The sequence below is a fragment of the Andrographis paniculata genome, unplaced genomic scaffold (assembly GCF_009805555.1).
Source record: "Andrographis paniculata isolate CXL003 unplaced genomic scaffold, ASM980555v1 Contig49END, whole genome shotgun sequence".
NCBI lineage: Eukaryota > Viridiplantae > Streptophyta > Magnoliopsida > Lamiales > Acanthaceae > Andrographis > Andrographis paniculata.
Genome location: NW_026137583.1, coordinates 4,064,025 through 4,075,673, shown reverse-complemented (window position 1 = coordinate 4,075,673; position 11,649 = coordinate 4,064,025). Strand labels below are relative to the sequence as shown.

General features: G+C 32.6%; 2 protein-coding genes and 1 long non-coding RNA gene across 3 annotated transcripts; 2 read left to right on the top strand and 1 right to left on the bottom strand.

The window, feature by feature from the left end:
• Positions 1-6,811: 6,811 nt before the first annotated feature.
• LOC127252876 (uncharacterized) lies at positions 6,812-7,949 on the top strand. Its single transcript, XM_051277240.1, has 2 exons — positions 6,812-7,077; positions 7,205-7,949. The coding sequence occupies exons 1-2, from the start codon at positions 6,918-6,920 to the stop codon at positions 7,528-7,530; spliced, it is 486 nt and encodes a 161-aa protein (XP_051133197.1). The 5' UTR covers positions 6,812-6,917; the 3' UTR covers positions 7,531-7,949.
• Positions 7,950-8,417: 468 nt separating this feature from the next.
• LOC127252877 (plant intracellular Ras-group-related LRR protein 3-like) lies at positions 8,418-11,328 on the top strand. Its single transcript, XM_051277241.1, has 3 exons — positions 8,418-9,591; positions 10,283-10,449; positions 10,558-11,328. Exons 1-3 carry the CDS (start codon positions 8,848-8,850, stop codon positions 11,195-11,197), a joined length of 1,551 nt encoding a protein of 516 aa, XP_051133198.1. The 5' UTR covers positions 8,418-8,847; the 3' UTR covers positions 11,198-11,328.
• LOC127252878 (uncharacterized) lies at positions 9,580-10,648 on the bottom strand. Its single transcript, XR_007839163.1, has 3 exons — positions 10,528-10,648; positions 10,261-10,443; positions 9,580-9,780 (listed from the first exon to the last, which is right to left on the bottom strand). It is a non-coding gene; the product is annotated as an uncharacterized LOC127252878 (long non-coding RNA).
• Positions 11,329-11,649: the final 321 nt, after the last annotated feature.

Genomic DNA, 11,649 nt, shown 5'->3' with positions numbered 1-11,649 from the left:
CACGTTAGTACAAAGCTGATGCTTGCTGATCCCTTGACTAAAGGCATGCCACTAAAGAATTTCAGGGATCACGTAGCAAGTATGGGACTTGATTCTACAATGTAGTTTATTTGCGCACATTGTTATTTGAAACTCTTATTTAGTTTGATGTTTTATCGCGTTATTGTGCACATATTTGTTTATTATTAAGAAAACTCGCTTAAGTTTAACCTGAAATAAATATAAGATTTATTCATTAAGTTTTGAATTTAGTTTGAGATGTTTGACATATCGTGATGCATGAAAAGTAACATTTGTTTATAAAAGACCTACCGTCATGATTCATATGTAAAGTTTCTCGTTATGTTGTGATGGTTTGAGTGGGTCAAATGGAAGAATGTTAGTTTAATTAATTTATTAATCATATTTAAATTTAATTAATTTTATATTATCTTATATTATTAAACTAACTCTAAATTGTGGCTCACTTTTTTCCCATTAAGTCCATCAAATTCAAAATATACGTGAGAAGTGGCAGAAAAATCATGATGGACGGTTTTTCTTTTTAATTATAAATACTATCACATACGAGTTACTAAACCTACTCTCGAAAATTTAGAATACACCATCGTTATTTGGGAGTAAGGGTTTGACAACTTCTTCCTAAAGTACCAGGGTTGGCGACATCTTCTAAGGTTGCAACATTTAGCAACATCCTCCCAGTGTTCCAACCACAGATTACTTGAAGAAAAAATCTCAATGACAAATTTAAATTTTAATAGGCGGGAGATTTGTTAATTATCATATTTGTTTCATTTAAGAATTATTTCTTACATATACTCCCTTCTTTTGGGAGTCATATATGGATTTTATTTAGTATTTAATGTATGAAAATAATTATATGGAGTGAAAAAAAAAGAAGGCAAAAATATATTATGAAATATATTTATTTCAAAAGTTATATTGTGTGGTATTATAAAAATTAAGGTTAATTATAAGAATACTATTTGTGAAAGTGATAGAAAAAAATATAGATAACCAAATAAAATAAAATTAATACATTTTGTTCGAGATGGAATATATATTTGTAATAATTTTTAGTTATTTGTAGTGCTTAGAATTTTCGTGAATGAAAATAACTCATGCCATTCTCAAAATATATATTTATGGCACGTATACAATTTATATTTAAACAAAAAAAAAGTCTTGAATTTAATTGAAATAAGACAATTGTAACAAATTCTTGTCATCTTATGGAGGTTGAATATTATCTTTTGGCCCTATTATTTACATTGAATTTATTTTTATTATTATTAAAAAAAATAATAAAATATGCTTGACTTTTATAAAAATCACTAAATCAGTACAATATCGAATTATTTAATCATAGTACTCCCTCCGTCCAGTAGAAAAATTATCGTTTAAATTTTTTTTAATATTAATATTATATTGGATTGTAATGAAAAAGACAAAAATACATTCATAACTATTGTTTAATATAAAAGTAATGATAATGATATTTGTGTAATATAGTATAAATTATAATGATATTTATTATGTTAGTTAGGTACTACAGTTACTAAGTTATGAAATAGTAACATTATTTTAGGACAGACGAAAATGAAAAATAATAACATTTCAATTAGATAGAAAGAGTATATAAATTTGTTAGACCACCGTGTAAATATGTTACCATATGGTAGACGTGTTTGAATTAGATTCTAAATATATTGAAAAAATTTATTGAACCATAGACATCAATTTAATATACAAAAATAATAAAAATGTTGGACTAACTAATACAAAATAATTGAATTATTATAATTTGTTTAATGAAAAAAAATATAGAGTTTGTTTGGTTATAGTTTGAAATTGATTTGAAATGAGATACTAATTTAAATTTTGTTTAAATATTATTTTTTTATGTGATATTTTGCTAGATAAAATAATATATTTTTATTAAAAATTATATAACATAAATAACATTAATTTAAAATTTAAAATCACAAAAGAATAAATTTATATGAACATAAATTATTTTATAACTAGTTTTTTTTAATAATAGTCATTAGATCATTTATTAAAAATAATCCAAGACCCATAACACCTGCGGATTTTTATGTCATTAAAAAAATAAAATAAAATAAATTGATCAGACAGTTACGAACCAATCAACATGGTGCTGGCAGCAGCCATATCTGATTTCTATATGTAGCATGCATCTATTGTACAAATAAATGAAGTAATTAGTTATACATAGTTAGCTTTACTGAAAAAATATAGAGGTAAGGAAAATATTTGAGAATTCGAAAATTGGATTTGAATTAAATCGAAATATAATATTTGGTTCAGATTTTTCGGATTGAAATTTTTAGAAATTTCGAATTTTGGGATTGGTATTTTAAAAATTTGAACCAATTTGAAATTTGAAATAAAATATTTTATTATATATTTAATACTCCCTCAGTCTCGGTGAGAGAGTGGCGTTTGCTTTTTACACGTAGATTTTTGAATATTAGTATTATATTGAATTGTAGTAAAAATGACAAAAATACCCCTATTAGTACAGTGTAATATAAAAATAATGGTATTTGTATAATATATTGTAAATTGAAATGGTATTTATTATGTTAGGTAAATAGTACAATTACTAAATTAGGAAATGATAACCTTGTTGTTTTGGGACGGACAAAAATGAAAAATGACAACCTTTCAATGGGATCGAGGGAGTATTTTAATAAAAATAAAAAATCAAAATGATTAATTATTTTTTAATATACTTATTTTTATTTATTATATATTTAATATTATAAAATAATTATAAAAATATAAAATAAAATTGAATATTTTAAAAAGTAATAAAAATAAGTAGAATTTCGAATTGATTTTTCGTTTGGTTCGAATTCCCTATTAGAATCAGATTGATTTTTTTAAAAAAAAAGAAATAAATTTTTAGATGATTTGGATTTGAAAAAAATTCATATGCTCACCCTAGTAACATATGCCGTTAATCCTATACCTCTAGGAAATGATATACTCTCCTCTGTTTCAATACAATATTTTTATTTATTATTTTTGTCTGTTTAAAAATAATAGTCTTATTTTCATGAATAACAATATCACCATAAAATTACCCCTATTTTTTCATTTTTATTACACAATTGCTACTACTTTTTACACTAATACATTCACAATGACAAAAAGTCTTTTATCTATACTTTTTATTAACTACCAATATAATATCAATATTTTTTAAATCTCGTGTAGTCCAATTAAGACTATAATTTTGGGACGGAGAGAATATATTAGTTGAAAAGTAAATGAACTTTATTTATTTATTTGTTGTTTGTTTATTTATTTATTTATATATATAGTTGTGGACACTATAATTCCAATCAAGTTCATAAGACTGCAACACAAAAATATATAATAAATAGAGCTTTGCTAGTAGGCAGATAAGAGAGCCAAGTAAATAATAGATATTATGATCATATGCAAACGATTATTTTGAAATATAAAATCTTCAAATTTCTAGCACAATGTCATCCTTTATGTACTAATTTACCACTATTCTTTTTCTACTTATCACAATATTTTTTATTAATATTTTAATAAATTTTCTATAATATTTCTATATTATTACTATCTACTCTATATTTATTGTAGGCATTGAAAATTAAATGTCTAAATTAAATTAAATATAAGGTGTGTTAGAAGAAAATAAAATTTTAATAAAATAAATATATAGTATTTAATTATGCACATATGTTAATTTTTGTACAATAAATATCAATCATTAATGCAAAAATTTGCTTTAAATGGAAGATATCGTGCAAATATTATGTGTATAAATATAGCCATAATAAATTTGGCAACAAAATAAATTAATCTTGTCAATAAAGAAAGTATATAAATTAATATCTTTCGAAAAAGACAATGATATAAAGATCTTGGCGAGAAATGAATGTGCATAATCAAATCCGTCAAGAATGAAAAACGGCATCCGATGGAAAAGGAAAAATAATAAAATCTTCATGTTGGCCAATCAGAACGCGCCACGTGGCACCATTAAAAAAGGAAATCGAGACCACTCATCCCCTATAAATAGGAGTCATGGCCAGTTCATTTGAGACACTGAAGTTACATCGAGAATTCAAGCAAAAGGGTGAATCTCTATACTCTCTCTATATTGTTCTTTATGTTCTTCGTTTCCTTCGAAGCGTTCTTTGTCGAAAGTCACTGATTTGGACAAATGATCTAATATTGGTTGACGAATCGATGGAGTTAACGTTCTTCGTCGTATGCCCAAGCCGGAGAAAGGATCAACGCTCCCAAAGTCGTTGAGGAATTCGTCAAAGCCAAGGGAAAGTCTCCGAAGTTCCTCTCAAAGCTTCAAGATGTTCATCGCGTTCTTCACTAAAGCATCAACTCGGCTATCTTCGATCCAAAAGTCAAAGGGACACGCCACCAAAAGTATTATGGAGCACCAAATCCACCTCTTCAAGGATCAAAGCTCCAAAAACCGTTGAAGAATCCATTAAAGCCAAGGAAGAATCCAAAGTTCACCTCAAAGCTTCAAGGTGTTCATCGCGTTCTTCACCAAAGCATCAAGTCGGCCCTCCTCGATCCAAAAAAGTCAAAGGGACATGCCGTGCAAAAGTGTTATGAAACACCAAATCTATCTCCTCAAAGATCCAAGTTACGAATCGTCCAAAGAAGACATCAAATCCAAAGTTGAGGATCAAATCGCCCGCATGGAGACTAAAGTCCTTCAAAAGCGACAATGACAAAGCAAAGATCAAAGCCGCGGATCGTCTAAAGAAGACATCAAATCAAAAACCAATGATCAAATCGCCCGCACGGAGACCAAAGCCCTTCAAAAGCGACAATGATAAAGCAAAGATCAAAGCCACGGATCGTCCAAAGAAGACATCAAATCCAAAGCCGATGATCAAATCGCCCACAAGGAGACTGAAGTCCTCTAAAAGCGGCAAAGCCAAACCAAAGATCAAAGCCTCGGATCGTCTAAAGAAGACATCAAATCCAAAGCCGATGATCGAATCGCCTACACGGAGACTAAAACCCTCCAAAAGGCAAGTCAAATCAAAGATCAAAGCCGCGGATCGTCTAAAAAAGACATCAAATCCAAAGCTAATGATCAAATTACCTACACGGAGATCAAAACTCTCCAAAATGCGGCAAAGCCAAATCAAAGATTAAAGTCTCGGATCGTCTAAAGAAGACATAAATCCAAAGCCGATGATCGAATCGCCCATATGGAGACCAAAACCCTCCAAAAGGCGGCAAAGCGAAATAAAAAACCAAAGCCTTGGATCGTCCAAAGAGGACATCAAATTCAAAGCTGACGATCAAATCGTCTGCACGGAGACCAAAGCCCTCCAAAGTCTGGAAAAGTCAAACCCAAGACCAAATCTCTATGGATCAAAGAAACCATAAAAACCCAATTACAAAACAAATCGACCCAAAAAGATAATCAAATGATCAATTTAAAGAATATGACCCGCTTAAATCTAAATTAAATATAATTTATACAAATTTTGTGTTTATTAAAAATAACACAATTTTTTGTCTATATTTATATTAAAATATTATTATTCATTAATTTTTGTGTCCAATTAAAATGGCATAAACATTAGAGAATATACAATATAACATACATTCACACAATATATATTTCTAATATATATTTTACACACTTATAAAAGTCAATAATGTAGTACAAAATTTTATTATTTATTTATTGACACATTTTTATATTTAACATAAATAATATTTAAATTAAAATACCAAAAAATATTTCTAAATATATTGATTTGAATTAATTAAATTTAATTGTTATTAAAAAATATTTTTATTCTTTTTATAGAAATAATAGTATATTTGGAAGGGACAATAGTAAAAAAAATGGAGAAAATATATCAATATATAATATGAAAAAAAAAAGAAAAAGTGACAGATTGAGAAGCTTTGAGTTTGTTTATTTTGGAAAAAAAATTAAATAACAATTTTTACAAAAAATATTACACAATTTTATTATTTTTATATTATTTACATAATTATATATACTTCATATTAAATTTTTTTTTCTTCAAACTAAAACACAAAACAAACACACATTTTCGAACAACTATTTATTTGGCAATATTTTATATTTTTACTATTTAATTTTATAATTTATGTAAAAAAAAATAATAATAATTATTTAAATAAAAATAAAAATATAAAATATAAAAGGTAACAATTAAATACATTTAATTTTATAATTTATGTAAAAAAAAAATAGTAATTATTTAAATAAAAATAAAAATATAAAATATAAAAGGTAACAATTAAATACATTTAGGGTATGTTTCTTTAAAAGATTTATACATATTTTTATTATTCATTGAATTTTTTTCGTAAAAATATCAGATTAAATATATATATTTTTATATTATATTAAAAATTAATTTTATATTCAAAATATCATATCAAATTATATCATACAATTATTTAGAGTGTATTTGTTTGAAGGATTTACACATATTTTCACTATTTATGAAATTTTTTTCCCTAAAAATATGAAATCAAATAGTACTTATTTTTTATTTTTTTATATAATACTAAAAATTTAATTTTATATTAAAAATATCACATCAATATTTAGTTATATCATGTAATATGATTATTCACATTCAAATTTTCTTTTACTATTCAAATCTCAATAAAAAAATAAAAAACCAAACAACTAAACAAACACACCCTTAGAAAATCACGACAGTGAGTCAGAAATTTAAGGAATATTTGTATAAATCTCGCATGAATTCTATAAATAGTGGAATCTGTTCGTTACGATTGTTTCTTGAAGGTTCCGAGAAAATCAGCTGCGCAACATCTTCGCTCTTCGGTTCGGTTTGTGAGTTCCCTCTCTCTGGAAAATGATCACTGCTTCCAATTACAGTGTTCACTGCGCAAATCCAATAAAATTTCAGTATAGTTACGGCGGCAGAATTGCGCCTCGTGCTTCCGATGGCGTGCTCCGCTATGTCGGCGGCTACACAAGGATTTTGTCCGTCGATCGTTCCATTACGTTTTCTGGTTGGTCGTCTCTGTTACCTTTTTTTCCCAATTAGATCGTATTACTTGATTTGCACTTCGATTTAGGCATTTTGGGGAGATTATTGAGGAGGCGGTGTTTGATTTTTATCTCCATTGTTTTCGTCAGAATTGATGGTGAAGTTTGGGGAATCGTGTGGATTTTCCGTGGATTTGAAGTGTAAATTGCCAAATGAAGATTTGGACGTGTTGATCTCGATTAAATCGGACGAGGAGCTCAGGAATGTGATTGCAGAGTACGACAGAGCCGCGCCAGATGCGAAAATCAGAGCGGTGCTTTTCCCGATCAAATCTGCGAAGAAAGTTTCTCCTCCATCCTCTCCTTTGTCGTGTTTTGATTTTCCCTCAGCTGCGCTACCGCAGCAGAAATCAAGGTCGCTCTGGATGCAATATTACCCTGCAGCGGTCGGCTATCCTCTAAGCGCTTTCCGATAGCCGGATTATGTATGGAGATCGAGTCACAAGGTACCTGCATCAATACTAACTCATCGTCATTCCTTCGGTCCTTTCTGTATTACCAGTATATATACAAAAAATGAATTTACACTTAGAGATTCCAATTTGTTTTTTAAGTTTTGGAATTGAAATTCAGAAAGAGGTGTAAGTTCTTCCCGACGTTCTCCAATATATTATATCGATTTGCTTGTTGTCGACATCATTTAGGTTTCAATCTGTTCATAATTCATACACTACCGATCTGTTAGATCGAAACAGCCGCCGGCGAGCCATTTTAATTAATTTATACGTACCGTTGTATTTCATTTGGTGTTAGTTGCCGCCGTTTATGGTTTTCCGGCTGTTCGCGTCTCTCGCCGGCAGAACCGCCGCAGCGGATTGACTGAGTTTTATATGTTAATTGAAATTAATTCATATTTATATTTAGTGTGTGTTTGTTTGTATTTTGGATTTTGGATTGAGATTTGAATAATAAAAGTTTTGAATATGAACATTGCAAAAAATATTATACACCGTATACCTCATTATCACTTTTATCATTTATTTATAAAATATATTCTACATGTTTTCAAAAGTTGTTATTTTTATCATTTTGGTTGTGCGCAAATGCTCGTTGTGTGAATGTCACGTGCAGGCAAATGATAGCGACTTTTTTAAACATGTGAGATATATTTTGTCAGGTAAAATTTATTTTTAGTATAATATAAAAAATGAAAAATAGGTGTTTGATTTAATATTTTTATGTGAAAAAAAATTGAATGAATAATAAGGTTGGGAAAGATCCCCAAACAAACACAACCTTATATTGTTCTCTCGTCTATACTTATATGCTTCAATAACCCTTCTTAAGTTACAAATCTACAAAATTAAATAAATTAATTTATTTAGGAAAATTACACTTACATACCCAGAAAGACACCCAAATGCATAACAATTTGTTATTAAAAATAAAAAATCAAGTGTAACCTAGCATATACTTTTACAATTAATATAAAAATTCTTAGTGACACGTGTAAGGAGAAAATGAAAATATAATAAACAGTTCATATACATACACTCACCCGGAGCCTCTCATCTATATTTGGTTACCCCTCCACGTGGCGGATACTCATTGCCCAAACCTAAAAATAGGATCCGACCCGACCCGGATACCGGGTCTGTATTTATGGTCCGACCTCGACGTCGACGCATGCGTGCGTTCGTCCGTTACTGTACTGCTCCGCACAACACATAACACATCTGCAACCACAGTTTGCCGTACCGTCGAATCGCCATTGCTATCGGAGAAAACTCACGATGACGTTTCCGATCTTCGTCGATCCTTCCTACCAGGATCCGCGGTCGAATGAGAACGAGGCGGATTTCGAATGGGATCCAAATCCGGCGGATTTTCCCATCCTAGCCTACGTCATGGACAAGCTACCTACAATCAGCCAGACGCTGTCCAACGCCGCCGCGGAAGCCTTCGACATCGAGAATCCGGCGCCACCGGCGCCGAAGCCGCATTTCGAGCTGACGGAGAGAATGCCTCACCTGAAGAAGCCGGAGCTCATCTCCGCCATGCGCCGCGCCGTCACAGAGATCGCGCAAACGCGATCCGTGCTGCAGACGATCGGACCGCGCCCCAACCACGAGGTGGTGGACGCCGCGAGGTACAAAATCGCGGAGATCGAGGCGCACTCGTCGCGGAATTCGGAGGAGCTTAACAAGGACTACCGGAAGTACAAGGCGGTTATCGCTCTGGACGAGATGCACGAGGCGTACGGAAAAATGCTCACCGCGGCGGAGAAGCGGCTGGAGAGGCTCTACGAAGCGGCGGTGGCCGGAGTGGATCCTGTGGTGGACGATGGACCTCAGACGACTGAGGTCAAGGAAGAGGACGCCATGACGGAGGAGGTAGTAGGAATTCTGAAGGAGGCGGAATCCGGGAAGGGGATTGAGATGGTCGATTTGGCCGGCAGGAAATTGAGGTCGATGCCATTGGCATTCTGGAGGCTCAAGTCACTGATTGTTCTAAACATGTCCTGTAACCGCCTTGAGGTAAACGCTACCACTCTCTAGCCATTACTGATGAATTTTAAGCTATCTTCAAACCTTGCTTGAAATGCAGTTCCGATTTGCAATTTTGTGATAATTGATGCTACGTACATTAATTTCTATAAGGTCTTATGCCCTATTGCTGTGTGTATTGAGGTTTTTCATCAATGGCGATAATGGAGTAAAGTGAACCTGGAAGAAACTTGAAGTAGTTAGTATTTGTTGGCTTAGAGTCAAAAGATTGCAGACATTTGGCTAAAGCTTTCTTTGCTCAAGTTGAATGAATAAATAGCTTTAATGTGTTATATGGAACCTCAATAGATCTAACTATACTGAATACAATGAAGAAAAGCTGTATTTACAAAGTATGCAGTATATTCTTTGGTGTTCTTGACATATAAATAGATTATTGGGATTATTACTGCATAGTTTGTAGGTATAAATTCTCGAATGTTTTCTTCAAATGCTGGGCTGCATATGTAGAATTCCATGGATATATAATAAATCAGAAAGCTTACTCTGTGACATAATGTGACCTCCAAATGTCTCTTTGTTTTATAGTTAGTTCTTACACTTGTTCTAGCAGAATCAGTCATATAATTGCATAATAGTTTGTACATTATAGGATACAGCTTCAAGAAAGTGAAGTTAAGTTTTGTTTCTGATTCATACCCAATTTTGGTGAGTGAAACAGGCAATTCCTGGTGCAGTTGGAGAGTTAGAAAACCTGGAGGAACTCAACCTTGCATCGAATTTTCTATCCACACTGCCCGATTCCATATGTCTGTTGTCGAAGTTACGAGGCTTGAATGTGTCCAAGAACAACATCACTGCCCTACCCGACAGCATTACAAACTGCAGGTAAAAAAAATATATTGTATGAAAACAATAGTAGTATGTATCGTGTTATGTTAATAGCCCTTTCCATGGCATGATTACCTCCGAGTTTCTGTTTTCGACATTTTACAGGTCTTTGGAGGATGTAGATGTGAGCTACAACAAGCTCACTTACTTACCGACCAACATCGGATTCGAGCTAGTACACATCAAAAGGCTATCGATCCAAATGAACAAGATCCGTTCGCTTCCAACATCCATCGGTTGGATGAAATCCCTGCGTTACTTGGATGCACATTTCAACGAGCTCCAAGGCCTCCCGGCATCAATAGGGAGGCTATCGGGTCTCGAGGTCTTAATCCTCAACAGCAACTTCAGTGACATGAAGGAGCTTCCCGAGACCATTTCCCAGCTGATCAACCTCAAAGAACTCGATCTAAGCAACAACCAAATCCGGTGCCTCCCCGCCACATTCGGCCACCTCCTCAACTTGTCGAAGCTCAACTTGGATCAGAACCCCCTCGAGATCCCCCCAAAGCAGGTCGTGTCTCTTGGGGTCGACGTCGTCAAGGTCTACATGAACCAGAGACTTGCTGACATGGTTAGGGCAGACGAGGAGAGGCGCATGCGCGAAGCCGAAGAACAGGTTCAAGAAGCCAACATATTGACACGAAGCACGTCGTGGTTGAAGAACATGTCCGGATCTGTCACCGACTACTTGGGAAGCCTCGGAAAATCGGATGCTGACCGGTACATACACAACGAGTACTAATTCACGACTTGGCTCGGCTTGACTTGACTCGTCCTCTTTCTTCGACTACAATCGGTAAATGCTACTTGCTCTACACTTGACATGCATTTAGTATATATATATCAAGAAGAGCTTTCTTTCCCTACCCTACCCTACCCTACCCTACCCACACTAAGCTCCCCTGTTTTCTAGTTCATTTTTGTTAACTCTATTCCATCGAACATTACTTCGTTTTGGCTTATCCTCTATATATCTATTGTGAGTATAATAAAATCTTAGAGATATCTATTTATCTATATGTATATATATGTATGCACCGTGCACGCACACACACTTGTGATTTTCAACTTGCTCTCCTTTATGTAGATTAAAAGCAATCAAATTGAAATCCTCCTTGGTTTGACTTTGACCTTGGTAGAAGGTTCTATATATGATAATTAAAAACACACATTATTTAACCCTAAGTAAGCCGT